This window comes from Esox lucius, chromosome 16, assembly GCF_011004845.1.
Source record: "Esox lucius isolate fEsoLuc1 chromosome 16, fEsoLuc1.pri, whole genome shotgun sequence".
In the NCBI taxonomy this organism is placed as follows: domain Eukaryota; kingdom Metazoa; phylum Chordata; class Actinopteri; order Esociformes; family Esocidae; genus Esox; species Esox lucius.
The window spans coordinates 11,404,964-11,426,136 of NC_047584.1; the positions used below are offsets into that span (position 1 = coordinate 11,404,964).

The 21,173-nt window shown below is 49.2% G+C and overlaps 1 protein-coding gene across 8 annotated transcripts in view; it reads right to left on the reverse strand.

The window, feature by feature from the left end:
- Positions 1 to 21,173, reverse strand: part of sema5ba (sema domain, seven thrombospondin repeats (type 1 and type 1-like), transmembrane domain (TM) and short cytoplasmic domain, (semaphorin) 5Ba) — a 155,299-nt gene that overhangs the window by 66,928 nt on the left and 67,198 nt on the right. For all 8 annotated transcript variants that reach the window (XM_010879736.5, XM_010879733.5, XM_010879732.5 and 5 more), the window contains 2 exons: positions 20,550 to 20,803; positions 261 to 360 (listed from right to left, as the gene is read on the reverse strand). In XM_010879736.5, coding sequence (XP_010878038.2) covers positions 261 to 360; positions 20,550 to 20,748 — 299 coding nt within the window. In that variant the 5' untranslated portion in view covers positions 20,749 to 20,803. The remainder of the gene's footprint in view (positions 1 to 260; positions 361 to 20,549; positions 20,804 to 21,173) is intronic.

Here is a 21,173-nt window from a genome sequence, read left to right on the forward strand (position 1 = left end):
TTGTTACATCGAGTTCAACCCGGGGAACTGATCCTTTGCTGTAATATGAGAACTCTCTGAAGCTAGACGTTGTTTCAAATAGTCCAGCTGCCAAATTACACAGCAGGCTCTATCCAAGAAGCCTAAGTAAAACATGATCGCAAAATCTCAATGTCTAATCCAAAACAAGGACTTCTCAGCAGAAGGGAAGAGAATGGCTGGGTGGGGTGTTTTACATGAGGGATACATTAACAAATGTGGGATAAGTGAAAGAATCTTACCTTGCGCCCACTATCAGCTCATTCCTGATGAGATCAAGGGTCAGCTGGGAATAGTCTCTCACGCCCGGTTGGGAGAAGACGGAAATCCACGGACTCAGGGCTGAAAGACATGCAGACAGGAAGAAAGACAGCTCAAATCAAATACAAAAAGAAAATCCACTACCTATTAAGAGGCAAATCTCTTCCTTTGTGCTATATTAGCCTCCTAACACTCCAATATCAGGAAGCTAATGCAGCACAGGGACTGTCAGTAACATACAACCAGGACAATAACACTCTGCACTGTCGTCAGTAATTTTCTACTGTGTTGTCATGTTTACTGAGCTTACTCGTTTACTTACTAAAATAAAATGCTATTCAAATATCAAATTAGCAAAGCAATAAGCCAGGCTAGTCAGTGCTGTATCTAGCTTCAACCTCAACTAAAATAGTTAAATATTTGATAAACTTTACTTGCAGAAACTTTAGCTTTACTATACAGGATTACAGAAAAATGTATTACACTTAGTTGCAACTAAGAAAACAGAGTCATCCATCTTTTTTCAAATTTGATGGGTGCAGATGACATCATGGAACCTAATGAAAAGAGATGGATAGAAAATATTTTTAAACTTTGTTGACAGCAAGGGACAAATTCCAACTCACAGACAGTAATTATAATCCATAGAGATTATACACATGCCTTCGAAAAAACATATTTTTGCTAAGACAGGCCGGATGTCGCAAATAAAACAAAGGTCCTTTTTATGTCTTAACACCACTATATTAAGGTAAAGCAATACTATTAAATTAAGGCTGGTGAAAGTGTTTTTTTAAACATCCAAAGTCCTTGAAATGCAAATAATTCAACAACTATGTTTCTGGGTCATTGACAAATACTAGGTGACAGACCAATAAATTAATGGGGGATAACACTATTATTCACTCAAAATGAAAGGCATGCATTCATTTGTTAGTAACTATGGTGTACATGAGTTTAGAAAATAGGTGGTTTGAATTCTGAATGATGATAGGTTGTTAGCCATGGTATATGAGACTGTATACTGTACCATGGATATGACATAACATCATTTTTACTACTCTAATTGCTTTGTTAGCCGGTTTATAAGAGCAATAAGGCATCTCGGGGGTTTGTGATATGTTGCCAATACACCACAGCTTAGCACTGTGTGCAGGCACCCCGCAATGCATCGTGCCTAAGGAGAGTTCTTAGCTGTGGTATATTGGCCAAACACCACATCCTCTGTGCCTTGCTAACATACCCACATAGCCTGTTTAAAGACAGGTCTGTAAACAGGCTATGTGGCACTGTAAACCCAAATATTTTTAATATTTTAGTTTATTTCAAGTAAGTAACTTTTTTTTGTTTATAATGAACACTTTCATAGTATGCTACATTATAAGTTTACTAATCAACTTTTTCCTTTTTTTTTCTTTGCTAATTTATTGTACAAAATGCTAAATAAAATAATACATATTTTTCTCACATACATCATAAGAATGCGTCATTTTGTGTTGATTTCTCCCTGTAATCTGAGTCTTACGCATGTCTACAATGTGCTGTAATTATTTTGTATTTTTTTATTAAACAGAGACAGTGGTGAAAAATAAAGAAGAGAGTCCCTGCTGAAAGAGCAGTGGGCCAGACTCGAACTCACACAGTACATGCGTGCCTGAGGAAAAAGCCTAAGACTGCTGGGGTATCACGGCTCACAACACGGTTCAGTGACAACAAAAACATGTTGATTTGACACATCTTTCAGGGGGACCTGTATATAAACCAGGAAACTGTTGGTTTTAACCCAACCTTTGGGTTGAGTCCCAAAATGATTTTTGTCCTGTGTATGATGCTACGTGATGGGTCTTTGATCAGCAGCAGTGAGTGAGTGAGTGACTGAGAGGGAGTGGATGGACTGTGGCCAGATACTGGCATCCTCCTCTGCCCCAAACCCCCTGTGGATCCAGCAGAGAGGGACAATGCCGACTAGGGCCACATCAAGCCGACTGATCCCAAAGCAACACGACGGCCAGTCAAAACTACCCCCACCAGAGAATACGCCACCCCTCCCAACCACTCCTACAGCGCTTGGGGTTTGAGACGTTTGACATTGGCTTTTGCAAATCAAAACAATTTATTCCGTCGTAGTCACAGCCAGGGTGCTGGCAGAGTGGCAGGTCCTTTAGTGTGGAAGAGAAAACACACAAAAAGAAAATGCTCCACCAAAAGGACCCAGCTGATCTCCATGTGACTGGAGTATGGTCTACTAAATGGATTTCTCCACATGAGAGATTGTAAGGTGAATTGGATTTGGGACTTTTATGTTATAGAACACAACTTGGCTGCCGTTTTCTTGTTTTCTTGGATTTAGCATCGTAGTTGGTGTGTAGGGTGTTCAATAGCATAACCCATGCCAGATACGCCTTTAAAGAGTTATATTCATACAATATTCATAATTGTAAAGTTAAAAAACAAAAATATTCCCCACAGAATGGTGATTATTTTGGCACCCTGCAAAGACAGCCGTGGTCATTCTCAGTTTATTTACAGCATAAAGCTACAAAATGCGCATTTTGGAAAGGAGGGGAACACTTCAATTTGAAAATAGAACAAAACTGAAAGATTAAAGAAACAAAAGAGGGCTTAGTGGAAGGGGTTATGAGAAATAAATATAACTGATTTCACTCCTGATATTTTGAACCAAAATACAAACCCTTTCAAATTTAAAAAGGGAAATCCATAGCTGTGAAGAAATAAATATTAAGTAAATATTCAACCTTAATTTTCTTAGAAAAACCAAACGTTACACACTAATTTTCACAACACCGCCGCATGGAAACAAACAGGCTACAGTAGGATTGATTGTCACCATATGGCCACATTATCCTGGCCGTCCTTGATTAAGACATAACAAAACAAGAGCAGACTAATCATAGAGACGGATTGTTAAGACTAAACCAGATGATAGCTGAATAAATAGGACAGAGCCGGCTATAGCTCCTCTACTAGCCAGGGCAGATACTGTATCTCCTGAGACACTCGCACGTACACTCCCCCAACCTGCACACGCACTAAACAAAACATCTCTGTGTCAAACAGTGTGATTAATGTGATTCCTGTAGAGTTGAAACCTGGAGCGAATGGAAAAGAGAGAAGAGAGAGGATAGAGAGAGAAGAGGAAAGAAGGGGAGAGAGAAAGACGATGGAAAGAAAAGAGAAGGGGAGAGAGAGGGAAGAGGAGAGAGAAAGAGAGGACATTTCTCTCACATTCTTATCCAAACACCTAAAGTGCGTTGAAGATTAAACTTAGCAATGTGGTAAGGGGGGACTGTGCAGAGAGCAACAGAGTTAGTGCAGTAAATCTTTTCATACAATCAACTCCCAACTCTCAAGATGGTAGTCAGAACAGAATAGAGACGATCTGGAGGGGATGCCTCATGGCTATAACAGCCTCCACTCAACACATTCCCTGAGCACTGTCACACTGCAACATACATGACAGAGTGCAGTTTGGTAAAGTGGTTCCCCAGGGGACAACATATCACGTGTACCCAGAATGATGCCATGGCTGTCTGGGGGAGTATGGTGTGCCGTGCAAAGCGTGCAAGGATACAGACAGAGTGATAGTTTGGTTTGTGCATGTGTTTGTGTGATCCAGGTCTATGTGTACTTGAAAGAACCAGAGAGATTGATAAATATAATAAAAAATTATAATTTAGTCCCTACAAAGGGTTTTTAGCCAGTCCCCAAAAGGAAAAAGGTAATTTATGGCTTGCGTGTTTGGTTTAGGGTAATCAGGGTTAGTGTTAGAATTAGGGATATGTTTTGATCTATCCTAAGCATTAGATGTTTACGGTTAGAATATAGGGCTAAGACTAACGTTATGGTTAGATGATAGGGTTAGGTTAAGACTAGCGTTATGGTTAGATGATAGGGTTAGGTTAAGACTAGCGTTATGGTTAGATGATAGGGTTAGGTTAAGACTAGCGTTATGGTTATGGTTAGATGATAGGGTTAGGTTAAGACCAACGTTATGGTTATGGTTAGAAGATAGGGTTAGGTTAAGACTAACGTTATGGTTATGGTTAGATGATAGGGTTAGGTTAAGACTAACGTTATGGTTATGGTTAGATGATAGGGTTAGGTTAAGACTAACGTTATGGTTATGGTTAGATGATAGGGTTAGGTTAAGACTAACGTTATGGTTATGGTTAGATGATAGGGTTAGGTTAAGACTAACGTTATGGTTATGGTTAGACGATAGGGTTAGGTTAAGACTAACGTTATGGTTAGATGATAGGGTTAGGTTAAGACTAGCGTTATGGTTATGGTTAGATGATAGGGTTAGGTTAAGACTAACGTTATGGTTATGGTTAGATGATAGGGTTAGGTTAAGACTAACGTTATGTTATGGTTAGATGATAGGGTTAGGTTAAGACTAACGTTATGGTTATGGTTAGATGATAGGGTTAGGTTAAGACTAACGTTATGGTTATGGTTAGATGATAGGGTTAGGTTAAGACTAACGTTATGTTATGGTTAGATGATAGGGTTAGGTTAAGACTAACGTTATGGTTATGGTTAGATGATAGGGTTAGGTTAAGAGACCCCCAAGGTTCTAAAAACAAAGCTTTGTGTATGTGAATCTGTTTGCACGTGTACACGCAGTCAGTGTTTGTGTGCGTGCACAAGTGAGCTGTGTGTGTACGTGCCAGGAGAGAGAGTGTGAGTGGGCGTAGTGTTGACAGCATGTGAGCTCTGCAGGTGTAGGAAGGCGTAGATAACCTCTGGGTCATCGCAATGAAAGAGGAATGTTGCACTCACATACGCACACATACAGACACACAAACACACACACAGCCAAAAGACACATGAAGGGCAACAGGTCTATATTTCCTGTTGATGTGTGTGTCCAACAGATTTATCTTTAAGAATTTAACCAACGTTAAATTCTTTGGTGTTCTTTTGCACGGGCACAGAAAGTGATGTTAATTTTGACATGTTCCGAAATGGTTCACAGATCACATATCGTTTCTTTGACCAAACTATAATTACAAAAAAAAGGTCAAAGCTCTTCGAAAAACCTGCCAAGTGGTCAGTTGTGCTGACAGCCTCGTTAACTTTCTTAAAAGGATTTCTGACAAGAAGTGCCTTTATATGTTGACAGAAATGTTTCTCCTTACAAATGGTTTAATGTGCCGGTTGCCTTCACCTCAAACACACATACATAGCACACAACGTGTGCGCTCGCGCATGTGTGTGGTCACAAAGACACACAGAGACACACCAGGGGAGAAGTGTCACGTCCTGGCTGTGCCCCTAGCCATCTCTGCGCTGGGCTCGGGGCATAGCCAGGACAGGACAGGAGGTGGCCTTTAGCCACCTCTACTCCTTTTTTTGGTTTCCCCAATTGGAGGCAGGTGTTAGTCATTGCCTCCAATTGGGGACCCTATTTAAGTTTAGTTTGTAGGCCCCAAGGCGTGGTTCATTTTGGTTTTGTTTATCCTGTGTAAGGAATACCCACGTCACTGGTTGCTGCTTTTTGTTTTGTTGGAGTCCTGCATTCTTTATTTTGTATTAAATGGATTACCTTACCTACCTCTACTCTGCGCCTGTGTCCTCTTCATCCCACAACCGTGAGAGAATGAACCACCACCAAGAGACACAGCAGAAATGGACGGTAGGGGAACTCCTCGGTTGGCCGGACAGCGACACCGAGGAGGAGGAGAACCCCTACTGTCCTCTGCGGCACACCGGGCCTCCACAGCATCCACCCCGGAGGAGACGTCGACGGAGGCGACGTAAGCAAACCTCCGTGTGTCCGCCCCAAGAATTTCTTGGCGGGGTGCTGTGGGGGCAGGCGGAATGGAAGGACGCGGCCGTGCCACCCGTGCTCACGTGTGGGGTAGTCCAGGTGCCCCAGCCCTGCCCGGTGCCAGCTCCTAGGCGTCGGGCAACAACGCCGGGGGGGCCTATGAGGGCTTTCCCTGATGTTGGGAGATGTGAGGACTGGTGGGGCTATCGGGACCCGCCGTACCGGTTCTCGCAGCCAGCGCCCCCTGCTGCCCGGGAGCCGCAGCCGGCGCCGCCAGCGCCCCACACTGCCCGGGAGCCGCAGCCAGCGCCCCCCGCTGCCCGGGAGCCGCAGCCAGCGCCCCCCGCTGCCCGGGAGCCGCAGCCTGCGCCCCCCGCTGCCCGGGAGCCGCAGCCTGCGCCCCCCGCTGCCCGGAAGCCGCAGCCTGCGCCCCCCGCTGCCCGGGAGCCGCAGCCAGCGCTCCCCGCTCCCTGGGAGCCGCAGCCAGCGCCGCCAGCGCCCCCCGCTGCCTGGGAGCCGCAGCCAGCGCCCCCCGCTGCCTGGGAGCCGCAGCCAGCGCCCCCTGCTGCCCGGGAGCCGCAGCCAGCGCTCCCCGCTCCCTGGGAGCCGCAGCCAGCGCCGCCAGCAACCCCTGCTGCTTGGGAGTCGCAGCCAGCGCCCCCCGCTGCTTGGGAGCTGCAGCCAGCGTCCCCCGCTGCCTGGGAGCCGCAGCCAGTGCCGCCAGCGCCCCCTGCTGCCCGGGAGCCGCAGCCAGCGCCCCCCGCTGCCTGGGAGCCGCAGCCAGCGCCGCCAGCGCCCCCTGCTGCCCGGGAGCCGCAGCCAGCGTCCCCCGCTGCCTGGGAGCCGCAGCCAGCGTCCCCCGCTGCCTGGGAGCCGCAGCCAGCGTCCCCCGCTGCTTGGGTGCCGCAGCCAGCGCCCCCCGCTGCTTGGGAGCCACAGCCAGCGTCCCCCGCTGCTTGGGAGCCGCAGCCAGCGCCCCCCGCTGCTTGGGAGCCGCAGCCAGCATTCCCCGCTGCCTGGGAGACGCAGTCAGCGCTGCCAGCTCCTCCCGCTGCCCAGTGGCCTCAGCCGCCAGCTCCTCCCGCTGCCCAGTGGCCGCAGCCGCCAGCTCCTCCCGCTGCCCAGTGGCTGCAGCCGCCAGCTCCTCCCGCTGCCCAGTGGCCTCCGCCGCCAGCTCCTCCCGCTGCCCAGTGGCCTCAGCCGCCAGCTCCTCCCGCTGCCCAGTGGCCTCAGCCGCCAGCTCCTCCCGCTGCCCAGTGGCCTCAGCCGCCAGCTCCTCCCGCTGCCCAGTGGCCTCAGCCGCCAGCTCCTCCCGCTGCCCAGTGGCCTCAGCCGCCAGCTCCACCCGCTGCCCAGTGGCCTCAGCCGCCAGCTCCACCCGCTGCCCAGTGGCCTCAGCCGCCAGCTCCTCCCGCTGCCCAGTGGCCTCAGCCGCCAGCTCCTCCCGCTGCCCAGTGGCCTCAGCCGCCAGCTCCTCCCGCTGCCCAGTGGCCTCAGCCGCCAGCTCCACCCGCTGCCCAGTGGCCTCAGCCGCCAGCTCCACCCGCTGCCCAGTGGCCTCAGCCGCCAGCTCCTCCCGCTGCCCTGTTTTCGCCGCCGCCAGGACCCGCCGTGAACTGGCCGCCGCCCGGGCCCGCGGATGACTGGCCGCCGCCGCCCGGGCCCGCGGATGACTGGCCGCCGCCGCCCGGGCCCGCGGATGACTGGCCGCCGCCGCCCGGGCCCGCGGATGACTGGCCGCCGCCGCCCGGGCCCGCGGATGACTGGCCGCCGCCGCCCGGGCCCGCGGATGACTGGCCGCCGCCGCCCGAGCCAGCGGATGACTGGTCGCCGCCGCCCGGGGCCGTGGATGACTGGCCGCCGCCGCCCGAGCCAGCGGTTGACTGGCCGCCCGAGGCCGCGAATGACTGGCCGCCGCCGCACGAGGCCGCGGATGACTGGCCGCCGCCCGAGCCCGCGGTGGACTGGCCGCCTTGTCCCGCAGCGCCTTCACCTGCCCAGGAGCCCCCGCATCGTCCTACGGCGCCCTCGCCTGTCCCGGCCTCAGCGGCGCCCTCGCCTGTCCCGGCCTCAGCGGCGCCCTCGCCTGTCCCGGCCTCAGCGGCGCCCTCGCCTGTCCCGGCTCTCCCTGAACCTCCGCCGGCTTCCCTGTCTCCGGCTCCTTCGCCGGCTCTCCCACAGGGTTCTGACCCTCCGCCGGCTCCCCCGGCTCCTGCTCCTCCACCGGCTCCTATTCCCCCGCCGGCTCCCCCGTCTCCTGCTCCTCCGCCGGCTCCTGCTCCCCCGCCGGCCGTCAACCCTCCGCCGGCTCCCCCGGCTCCTGCTCCTCCGCCGGCTGCCGACCTGGTGCCGGCTCCTATTCCTCCGCCGGCTCCCCTGTCTCCTATGCCTCCGCCGGCTCCCCCGGCTCCTACTCCTCCGCCGGCTCTTCCGCCGGCTCCGGACCCTCCGCCGGCTCCCCCGGCTCCTGCTCCTCCGCCGGCTGCCGACCTGCCGCCGGCTCCTATTCCTCCGCCGGCTCCCCCGTCTCCTATTCCTCTGCCGGCTCCTATTCCTCCGCCGGCTCCACCGGCTCCTACTCCTCCGCCGGCTCTCCCGCCGGCTCCGGACCCTCCGCCGGCTTCCCCGGCTCCTGCTCCTCCACCGGCTCCTATTCCCCCGCCGGCTCCCCCGTCTCCTATTCCTCTGCCTGCTCCTATTCCTCCGCCAGCTCCCCCGGCTCCTACTCCTCCGCCGGCTCTTCCGCCGGCTCCGGACCCTCCGCCGGCTCTTCCGCCGACTCTTCCGCCGGCTCCGGACCCACCGCCGGCCCTTCCGCCGGTTCCGGACCCTCCGCCGGCTCCCCCGGCTCCTGCTCCTCCACCGGCTCCTGCTCCTCCACCGGCTCCTGCTCCTCCGCCGGCTCCTACTCCTCCGCCGGCTCTTCCGCCGGCTCCTGACCCTCCACCGGTTTCCCCGTCTCCTATTCCTCCGCCGGCTCCCCCGGCTCCTACTCCTCCGCCGGCTCTTCCGCCGGCTCCGGACCCTCCGCCGGCTCCCCCGGCTCCTGCTCCTCCACCGGCTCCTATTCCCCCGCCGGCTCCCCCGTCTCCTGCTCCTCCGCCGGCTCCTACTCCTCCGCCGGCTCTTCCGCCGGCTCCTGACCCTCCGCCGGTTTCCCCATCTCCTGCTCCTCCGCCGGCTCTTCCGCCGGCTCTGGACCCTCCGCCGCCTCCCCCGGCTCCTGCTCCTCCGCCGGCTCCTATTCCCCCGCCGGCTCCCCCGTCTCCTACTCCTCCGCCGGCTCTCCCGCCGGCTCCGGACCCTCCGCCGCCTCCGCCGGCTCCTACTCCTCCGCCGGCTCTTCCGCCGGCTCCTGACCCTCCGCCGGTTTCCCCATCTCCTGCTCCTCCGCCGGCTCTCCCGGCTCCTGCTCCTCCGCCGGCTGTCGACCCTCCGCCGGTTCCCCCGGCTCCTGCTTCTCCGCCGGCTGTCGACCCGCCGCCGGCTCTCCTGCCGGTTCCTGTCCCTCCGCCGGCTCTCCCGTCTCCTGACCCTCTGCCTCCCTGGCCTGTCCCTGCGGCTCCGCCTCCCCGGCCTGTGCCGGCGGCTCCGGGCGCTGAGCCTCCGCCGGTCCGGGTGTGGTCGTCCCGGTCTTGCGGTCGGGAGCCCGCGCCTTTGGGGGGGGGGTACTGTCACGTCCTGGCTGTGCCCCTAGCCATCTCTGCGCTGGGCTCGGGGCATAGCCAGGACAGGACAGGAGGTGGCCTTTAGCCACCTCTACTCCTTTTTTTGGTTTCCCCAATTGGAGGCAGGTGTTAGTCATTGCCTCCAATTGGGGACCCTATTTAAGTTTAGTTTGTAGGCCCCAAGGCGTGGTTCATTTTGGTTTTGTTTATCCTGTGTAAGGAATACCCACGTCACTGGTTGCTGCTTTTTGTTTTGTTGGAGTCCTGCATTCTTTATTTTGTATTAAATGGATTACCTTACCTACCTCTACTCTGCGCCTGTGTCCTCTTCATCCCACAACCGTGACAAGAAGTCAATGGCACAATAAAGGGAGATAAATATGAAAGCCTTCCTCCCCTGTGGTGGCCTCTAGCCTGGATCTACACTTGATGGACGATTATTGCATTTTTTTGGTCCGATCTGCGGAGCGACAGATTAACGTATTAGCCACCGGAGATGGTGGCAGAGGATAGAGACTGAGACACTCCAGGGGAAAATAAATCATAACCTTTATATCCCCGTCTTGACAGAATTAAAAAAGACTCACAGCTTCTTTTCCCAGAGAGACAGCCTCTATTAAATAACGTAAAGTGGTGTCTCTGTTTCACCACACATGAATATACTAGCTGTGGGCAAGAGGCTTCGGCAGCTAGAGGCAGCTTGGAAACCAAATGTGTCCTTAGTAACTGCAGAATCCATTTAGGAGAAAGAACACTTAATCTGTGTTTTCTGGTTTTACAAACTCAGATTAAGTGTATTTCTGGAATAAAAAAATCGATCTCAGTGAAGCATCTCCACCAAGCTTTCTTTTTTAGTCCAGGATTAGGTTTAATCAGTGTTGGCGAAATCGGTATTGTATTACAGTATTGCAGAATTTTTTATCACATATAATCCTATGGATTGTCTCTTGTGTACAGTGAAGACACATGAAAGAACAAGCCCATGAGCACAGACTCCAGGTCAACACAATGTTTAACTTAAGGCAACACAATGTGAAATGTTGAGGCTAGCTTGTCAAGTGAGAAACAGATCAGATTTGTTTGGTATCATTGCAGATGGAATGCTTTGCAATGTGTAGATCCTGCCCATGATGTGAACTGTCTAGTGAAGAGTATCCATAACAGCACCTGTCTTAGCTGGACTCCAGATATCCATCAGGAAGATAAGTCCTCATACAGTCCTGTTACGAAACGGAGCGCAGCAATTCAAATGAATCCAATACCCAATATATGATAGAAAACCCTTCAGTATGCAAATCAAATCACCACAGTGTTATTAGAACTGGAGATACGAGGATGCTTTCATCACTTAGTGGACAGCTTTTGTTGTCCCTAAACACACAAAGAACCATAACAAATCACCGGCAGTTGACGTTCAGTTCAATAACCTTGGAAACCTAATTATTTATTTGTGAACGAGTAAACCGTTTTGTTGTTTATTGTTACATTCTGGCTTCTACGGGCAGAATTTTCTTAATTACATTAAATTCCTTTTTCATAATGTTATTTGAACATGGTGTGTTGATTGTTCCCTCCGGGGCTAATTAGGTATGAATGACATTGTTCTCAGTGCACCTGCCTGTCATCAGTCACCCCAACAGACTGTCTCGCATAGTGATGGCAGGACTTAGTTTACGCAAATTCTGCTGTCATTCACTGACCATGTACAGTGGATATAAAAAACACCCCTGTTAAAATGCCAGGTTCTTGTGATATAAAAGAATGAGACGAAGATGAATCATGTCAGAACTTACTCCACCTTTAATGTGATCTATTATGTAAACAATTCAATTGAAAAACAAACTGAAATCTTTGAGGGGGAAAAATTACAAATAAAAAACTCACAACAACCAGCTTTCTAAAGGACGCCTGGAGGTTTTGTGCCTAAATTGCCTGGTACACGGAACTGTTCATAATTGCCTCCACACTGACTAAGGCCCCGGTTCCAGCTGAAGAAAAACAGCCCCAAAGCATGATGCTGCCACCACCATGCTTCACTGTGGGTATAGTGTTCTTTCAGTGATGTGCAGTGTTGTTTTTGCTCAAAACATACCTTTTGGAATTATGGCCAAAAGGTTCAACCTTGGTTTCATCAGACCACAACACATTTTCCCTCATGCTTTTGGGAGACTTGATGTTTGTTTTTGCAAACTTCAGCTGGGCTTGGATGTTTTTCCGTCATGCCGCTTCCGTCATGCCACCCTACCCCATAGCCCATTCATATGAAGAATACGGGAGATTGTTGTCACATGTAGCACACAGCAAGTACTTGACAGAAATTCCTGCAGTTCCTTTAATGTTGCTGCAGGCCTCTTGGAAGCCTCCCTGACCTGTCTTTTCATCAATTTTGGAGGGACGTCCAGTTCTTGTTAATTTCTTTGTTGTGACATATTTTGTCTCCTTGATGACTTTCTTCACTGTGTTCCATGGTATATCTAATGCTTTGGAAAGTATTTTGTACCCTTCTCCTGACTGATATCTTTCAACAATGAGATCCCTCTGATGCTTTAGAAGCTCTCTGCTTTTGCTCTGAAATGCAACTAAGAAAATGTCAGAAAATTCCTGATTCAATGAAGGGAGGTGTATCAGGAATGCTGTGACAAACTGTACGCTACATAATAACCAATAACCACCTTTAGGGAAGAAGAGTAGAAACTTTATTTTCCCTTTTTTGGTCTTAAAATGTTTGTCAGGTCTGGATTTTTTATGCGGTTGTGCTGTATATCTATCTTTTCGTTTCCATAAAAAAATTATATAAAGTAATAATAAGCATGCACCAAATTTCTGAAGAATTTTCTGTCTATTCAATAACAAAGTTAAAATAAAAAAGAAATGAAAAACAGTAACCCAAATGACCCAGACAAATAATGCTATAGAAATCCTGGGTTGAGCTCAGCTCTGGTACAGGCCAAGTGGACCTATCACTGTTTAAACTACTGTGATGTCTTTTGGTACCTGGCGGGTGCTCTTCTCATTCTTATTCAACTCTGCCACTCAAAGGATTGTTCCCTCTCTTTTTTTCCTTTCTCTCCTCTCTCTCTCCCCTCGTTCCATATTTCTGTCCTACTGCCACTCTCCTTTTCCCTCCCACTCCCATGCTCTTTCTCTCCATCATTCACTCTTTCTCTCCAACCTCCACTTCTATCTCTCTCCCTCTCTCCTGAGCGTCCAGGATCTTATCAGACACGGCAGATTGCTGCAGCTTATCTTCTCAAATTCCATAAAAAAAATGTGTTTTGTTTAGTCTCCTCCTAAGTTCTACACGCGTTTGTCTGTGTGCGTGTGTGTGTATCAGTCTGTCTCAGTGCGTGTGTGTGTTTTCGGGGGGGGGGGGGGGGGGGGGGGGGGGGGGCTGCTGTTTGCCCTCACAGGGAGAACAGAGGACTGCTGTGCCTCAATGAAGCATGTCTCTACTCTAGAGTGAGCAGTGATAATGGAGGCGAGAAAAGTGTCTGTCAGCTGAGAAAGGGCCACTCCAGGAGAGAGGGGCTGGATTGGACACACTCAGGTCTGGGGTTAATCGGCACGCCAAGCAGCCAGCCAGGCAGAAACCTGAAAGGTCTCTGGAGAAAACATCCAGGATGGCTCAAACTTTGGCAAAGATGCTCGGTGAGGCACTTCCCACCTGTGTCTTGGATGGGGCGGGGAGAGGATGCACGTGTGTGCCTGTGCATGTGTGTCTGTGTGTGTGTATGTAAGGACAGGACTGAGGTTCAAAGGACACAGATCACTATGACTGGTCTGTGACAAAGAAAAACAAAGACAGAGGAAGAGAGACAGACATACAGACCGAGAGAGAGAGAAAGAGAGAGACCGACACATACAGAGGGAGAGAGACAGAGAATCCTGCTACCACCAGTCTCAACTCAACCAAAGTGGAAATTAAGCCAAAGTTTTAGCCCTCACTCTCTCCATTCATTTAGCCCCTTCAGCATGCTGAGTGTGATAGCCCATTAGTGGGTACGAGAGCACACTGCCTCCCTGTGATGGAGGAGCATTCCACACAGTGACTGATGGATCCACCCACCACCGGCCCCTGATATCAAAGGACAATTAAGACCAGTCAAATCACACAGGGGTTCTCAAACTTTCACGCTTCCCATTGAAAAAATAAATAAGAGAAATCTCTCTTTCTCAAAAAGCCCTTTGGATGGCAACATGGCTTAAACGACGGCGTCATTACCCGGACGAGAACAGATAGCGAGACAATTCTACCGGAGCCGACTAAACCATCCATTGTCTATTAGAGAAACTTCAGGTTGATAGGAGAGGAGAGGTGGGAAGGTAGATGGAGAGAACAGGTGGGAGAGATGGGGAGGGAAAGGAGAGGTGGGGAGGTAGACGGAGAAAACAGGTGGGGGAGATGGGGAGGGAAAGGAGAGGAAGACGAGAGAAGGGGACTCAGTGAGAACAGAAACAGAAAGGAGAGGTGGGGAGGTAGATGGAGAGAACAGGTGGGGGAGATGGGGAGGGAAAGGAGAGGTGGGGAGGTAGATGGAGAGAACAGGTGGGGGAGATGGGGAGGGAAAGGAGAGGAAGATGAGAGAAGGGGACTCAGTGAGAACAGAAACAGAAAGGAGAGGTGGGGAGGTAGATGGAGAGAACAGGTGGGGGAGATGGGGAGGGAAAGGAGAGGAAGACGAGAGAAGAGAAGATTACTCAGTGAGAACAGAAACCAGAAGAACTAGCTTTAGGAGTGCAGATTGATGTTGTCTTTTTGAATTATTTTAATCTCTTCTGATTATATTTCTTCAGTTTAGTATGGGTTAATATCACAAGGGTAATACCACAGGATCAATAACGCAGAGAAATCAGGATTTGTCTTTAGTGGTGTCTCAGCAGCTGTCAGTCAAACTATATATTTAACCAATCACCGTTTGACTTACAAAGGTGGGAGTATTTTGGAGGGGGCAAATAACACATCAGGACTTAAGACACAGCAGTAACTGCAAGCAAATAGCTAGTTTCGTTGTTGAAGCACGCTTTAAGAGCTGACTGACATTGACCGTGGCTACAGCAGAAGTTAGGATCAATTATCCTGGCTAATTTGTTAAACATTTTAAAAAGGAACTTTCAACAAGATGTTAGTTTCAAACGGTCATCATCTGGTAATGGCACAGCTTTTTCCGTTTTGCAGCTTGCTTGTTTGAGATGTCTATGGAAATGTTGGCTACATGACTGTAGGAGATCAGCAGTGTGGCATTCAAACTATGCATGTTGAACTTGATGAAGGAGGTTTTCAATGGGAAAAGTAGTTATACATTTCGATTTGGAGGTGGGTTTATATTGACACGATTGGGAAGTATCACGATTGGGACGTACTGACTAATTACATACACTGAATTTCATGAAATGCTTTTTTATTTTGCTGTTTATTTAGTTATGACAGATCAGTTTTATAAAACATGCCTAGCCAACATGTGGTACTGTAGATATGGATAGTGTCACTTCGGGACTCTAGTGGTCACATCATTTGTGTTCATGACTGTTCTGGTTATGTTAGTGCAACAAATACCCCATTTACTTATTATTATTTAGCTACCATTTGCTTTTGTAGTAGGCTATCTGAGGAAAAAGCCCTCAACATTTCAGCAGCAAGTCGTAGGCTAACACAAAGCAATCGAATTAACTTATACTCTGGCTCAGGTCTGTTTGATTTAGGATGTATTCAAAATGTATTGATTTTCCTGCATTAGAACTAGATTATATGTTGTGTGCATAAAATGAGTGACGTTGTGATTCCGTGATATTTAATCATTATTTAGTCGAATTTTCTTTTTGAGAATATCTTTCCCTGTGCAAGGCCTAGGTCCAATAGTCACAATTCGCCACTGCTTTCAGCAATCTTACGCCTATAGCTGGGGACCTGGGGTGCATTCACAGCCTGTTTGGTAGTCCGGGTCTGGCAGTTTAGCCAACTCTAATGCCCGTGGCACGACAATGAAAAAGTTAGCAAGAGAGCAAATAAAAATAAAAATCTGAGAGATCTGAGAGATCTGAGACCAGGTTATCACCGCAAGGCTCTGTGGTGAGATTAGCCAAAATGGCATCTGTCAGAATGAGGGAGTAAGTAAGGGAGGATGTGCCTATAGGCCATATTTCTCCTCTGATCTGTGGAATGGAATGCGAGGGGAGGATTGTTGTGATCCTCTGTCACCACCTCTGACCGGGCTAGAGGACCCCTTCTACAGGCCTGTTCTGATCGATAGCAGGGAGAAGTGATACTGGCTACTGGTGCAGAGGTGAAGGAGAGGATGATAATTACACGGTTACAGGGCCTTATCCAGTTTCCGTCTGCCACACATTGATTGATAATGATCACGATCACTATTGTCAACAGCGACTGTTGCTAGCTCAGTGGTGTCCTTCCAACAGCGTTGCTGGCCACATCGGTTCTAGCATTACTGCCTTTCTAGGTTCTAGAGTATCATCTTTGCTAATCTAGTGCTTATTTTCGTCTCTTGCAAGGCATAATTAGGTGCTCAGTCCACTGAATCCACGTTTCAAGTTTTAATTGTCATATGAACAGGAAGTGCCAGGTATGGACCATTCTACAAAATGCTTACTTCCCAGTTCCCTCATGACTTTTTAAAAACATAGTGGGGAGAAAAAGAACAGTAATAAGGACAGAATGCTGATAGGTAGTAGTTTAAAAAAAGATAAGGACGCAGACACAGTGGCGACTGCATGATATCCAGTAATGACAGACGGACGGACGGGGGCGCGGGGGTGGTGATGGGGGGTTGAAGAACTGCGCTGTAGCAAATAGTAAGAAACTGAGCATTAATTAACTGAACAAATTGTCTCACGGTAGCAGCAGTTATGAAGTGTGCATATTGCAAGAATGTATGCGTGTGCTGTATTTGTGTACGTGTTTGCATTTGTGGCCAAATGTGAGGTGTGGTAAACCAGTCCAGTTCAAGTGTTGAGCCGTCTAACGGGTTGCAAATGGAAGCTGTTAGCGAGCCTGTAGAAACTGAGATCCAATGGTGCAGCAGAAGTACAGCGCCTTCAGTGGCATGTTGACAACATTGGTGGCGTTGATGGTCCATGACAAGTCCTTGGCTGTGTGAATGAGAGGAAATGAAAACTTCTGACTCTCCAGTACAGCTTTGTAGATTTGAATTGGGGCATATTTCCACCTCTGATTCTTGGAGTTAATAATCGTCTCCTTTGTTTTGTTGACATTGAGGGGACAAGTTATTGTCCCGGCAACACAATGCCAGATTCCTTACCTCTTCCTTGTACGTTGACAAACCGCCACTGGATGCCTAAACCAGTGGGGATGCCAGAAAAACTGACGACGAAGTCGCTGTCTAGCAGGGCCATGCGTTCAGGAGTGAACAGGAAGTAAAAGAGAAGGGCCGAGGACAAGAAATTGTCCCAGTGTTGAGTCAATGGGGAGGAAGTGCTACTGCATGGGTTCTTCCTGTTGGGAAATCCAGCATCCGCCTGGAGGGAACAATAGTGTCGAACGCTGAACTGTAGTCAATGAACGCCAGGCTCACAAAAGTGTTCCTGTTTTCCAAGTGTGTGTCGCTTGTGTGGACAGTGACAGAAAAGAAATCGATCCGGTCAGCCTGCCATCGAACATGGGACCTGACAATCCTCTCAAAGCAGTCTGGGATGACAGAGGTGAGGACACGGTGTAGTCATTAGGATGTTCCCGTGTTTGTCTTCTAAGGACGATAGTGGTAGTTGAAACCACGGCCTGGGAACCTGTGAAGACTCTCACCAGCTTGTTGGCACACGCTGTGACGACAAGACCGGGGACGCCATCTGGTTCAGCGCCATTGTGAGTATTCACTCAGACCATAACCATCTACCGCTTCTTTAACCGCACCGCGCGCCCTGTCCCTATGAGAAACCATTCCCTTTCAGCTTAGCCAACACTTTCAAAGCATACCTATCACGCCCGCGGAACATCTAAAGACCCCTAGAGAGGATGGAGGGGCCCCTAAATGCGGATGGATAACCATGCTTCAGTGGAGTGCACCAGCGTCTCAGGCTACAGAGGCCAGGAAGGAGACCCCTGATCGTGACTCCTCCCTGTGCAGACACACGCGCCCTCCCAGCCAGATGAAAAAGGTCCACCGCCCCTCCGCCAGGTGACTAGCCTCTGTTAGCGCTCCACCACCCTGCCATAAAACACTAATCAGTCACTGGGAATGCTCTTAGGTTCAGGCTGATACCTTCATTGTGCCAGCGTTTCTATAGTGGCTGCCCTAACATAAAGGCTTATACTGCCAGCCACCGTAAGCAAATGAGGCGTCTGCCCTTCATCCGTGAGAGACATCCTGAAGAGGCTTTGCCTTTGATGTGCAAACGGCAGCACTGAAGGCGGTCCAATAAGAATCTGGTTGGTACGTGGCTAGGTAGGCAGGGTGATTTTTAGGAGGGTAGGAACCGGTGCTGAGTGGAAGGAAGGACATAAATGGAACGGATGGAAGGAATTAAATGTATTTTTGACGCTGAGGAAATGTTTGAGGATGGCCTGAAACGATGTCCGGCTTTCATTACAATTTCCAACATCAATTCCAATCTCATGTTAATGGAAAATCATTTGAAATCATGGAGTCAATGGTGTGGAGTCCTCCTTGGCTTCCAGTTCTGGACACTGAAGGATTACCACTGATAAACTGGCCCCTGCAGAAATACAATTTCAGAAGGCAATGCTGCACTACAATAAAAAGCAGGCTAGGGTCCCTGGGGAATTAAGCATTGCTTTTGGAGAAGTTTTGCCCAATAATAAGAAAACCCTCTAGCCCTCACTCCACTTTTTCTATATTTTCTTTCTGAACTGAGTTTCTTCTCCACTCTATCTAGTCAGGGCCCTTGAAGAGGCTAACAAAAACACCTCCCTCCCTTGAAAAAGACACCAAGTCTAGAGGGTGTAGAACCACAGAATGATATCACCACATGACTTCAAGTTTCCTTCCATACGATGATTACACTGTCAATGTTGGACTGCTAAAAAGGTCTGCAAAAAGGACCCACCCCGTGGAAAAAACGAATCCTGTACTGAAAACAATTTGGATTCAATTGGCTTGAATACTTATCTTTATGTAATGCCTTGAAACATGCTATGATTGGTTTTGTATGTGGTTTTATTTGAATGATATGTAATTATCTTTGTCAGTGATACAGACTTGGTTTCCTTTATTTCAGAAAAATAGCCAATTTCAAAAAACATGACAATTGAACTTTTTTACATTTTATTTTGAATATCTCTCTATGGAGAAACACCCTTGTTTCTTGGCTCACTGAATACAGTACAAAAGCACACACTCATTGTACACAATGTTCTCTCTTTCTCTCAATCCTTTGTGTGTGTGTGGATATGTGGATGTACGTGTGTTAGAGTGTAAACCAATGTTTGGATTTGTTAAAGCTGGCAGGCAGAGAAATGGAAATGAAAAGTGTTATTTTGTACAAGTGTTGCCTGTCATACCGAGCTGGTATCAACATAAAGCTTCCCCGTTCATCTTCGTACGGTCTGAGTTAACAATGGCGTTTCCCCACCTAGTCTTTTACGGGGACCACCGAATCAAAACCTTTTGAGACACATATTACTTCAAATTTCTTGGCTCACATGCAGAGTCAATTATGTCAGTGAAAAGTGACATATTAAGGCCAGATATAATATATAATGTACATAAAACCCTAAACGAATGCACACTGACTGTAGGTTGAAAAAGCTGCTCCTGCTTGTAGCCTGTTCGCCATGAAGTCTGTACAGTAACTCTCTTCAGTAATTTAATAGTAATGGGTGTACAGCATCGCTCTCTTCCTGTTGGCAAAACAATCTTAGGCGAAAACAAACTGATAACAAAATGTTGATGGGCGTTCATTTCATGACCCTGCACAATAAAAGTTAAAGGACTGACAGTGTTATTAACAATATGCGTTCTAAGGTGAGAAGCTGCTCAGAAAATGATATGAGTAAACGTTCACTGTGGATCATCACGTTTGCATCCATCCATAAGAGGTAGGGTCTTCAAGGACCATAAAGGTGGTCTCAGTGACTCCGAGGCTTTGTCAGTGAAAGGACGTGTCAGTAATGGATGGACTGTGTCAGCAACTGAGAGACTGTGTCTGTGATTGAGGGACTGTGTCAGCGACTGAGAGACTGTGTCAGCGACTGAGAGTCTGTGTCTGTGACTGAGAGACTGTGTCTGTGACTGAGAGACTGTGTCTGTGACTGAGAGACTGTGTCTGTGACTGAGAGACTGTGTCAGCGACTGAGGGACTGTGTCAGCGACTGAGAGACTGTGTCAGTGACTGAGAGACTGTGTCAGCGACTGAGAGACTGTGTCAGCGACTGAGAGACTGTGTCAGCGACTGAGAGACTGTGTTAGTAATTGAGAGGCTGTGTCTGTAACTGAGAGTCTGTGTCAGTAATTGAGGGGTTGTGTCAGTGATTGAGAGGCTGTGTCAGTGATTGAGGGGTTGTGTCAGTGATTGAGAGTCTGTGTCAGTGATTGAGGGGTTGTGCCAGTGATTGAGGGGTTGTGTCAGTGATTGAGGGGCTGTGTCAGTGATTGAGGGGTTGTGTCAGTGATTGAGGGGCTGTGTCAGTGATTGAGGGGTTGTGTCAGTGATTGAGAGTCTGTGTCAGTGATTGAGGGGTTGTGCCAGTGATTGAGGGGTTGTGTCAGTGATTGAGGGGCTGTGTCAGTGATTGAGGGGTTGTGTCAGTGATTGAGGGGTTGTGTCAGTGATTGAGGGGTTGTGCTGTTCAGTCAGGTGTGCAGTAGATGAAGACTCACCTTGGAAGGTGACAACAGGATGCTCTCTGCGGGTGCACTCCGGCCGGGACAGGTACTGGGGCGTGGCCCTCGGTGTGGGCTGGGAGGGAAGCAGGGGTTTCTGGGACCACACGATGGGGAGGGGCAGTAGGAGCAGGGGGAAGAGCAAAAGGCCAGTCACGGACAGGGGGGCTGCGTCCCTCAGCAACGCTACTGTCATGGTGATGGGGGCGGAGCCTCTCCTCTAACTGCCAAGGTGGGCTGCTGGGATACAACTGTGTGAATCAAGAAGAGTGGAAGAAAGACAGGGAGTTAGAAAGGTTTAGGAGGAGAAGGAGGAGACATCTGTGAAGGTCAGGTAACACTTCACATGCCATGCATGCACAAAGACTGGGATGATTCCCACCCTTTTTTCCCCTCATGGTCCCACTGTTTCTCTGAGTTGCTTATCCCCTCCGATTTCGCAGTCTGAATATAACGTCAAAATATGAAGCGAAAAAAACAAGGAGACAAGTGAGACAGAGACCGCAAGAAACCATTTCAACAAGGTACCTAACCCCTGACCTTACCATAATCGTTATAAATGTGCAATTATACCATAGAAGTTAATTTAACGGCTGAATAATATTAGAAAATTGAATAAGA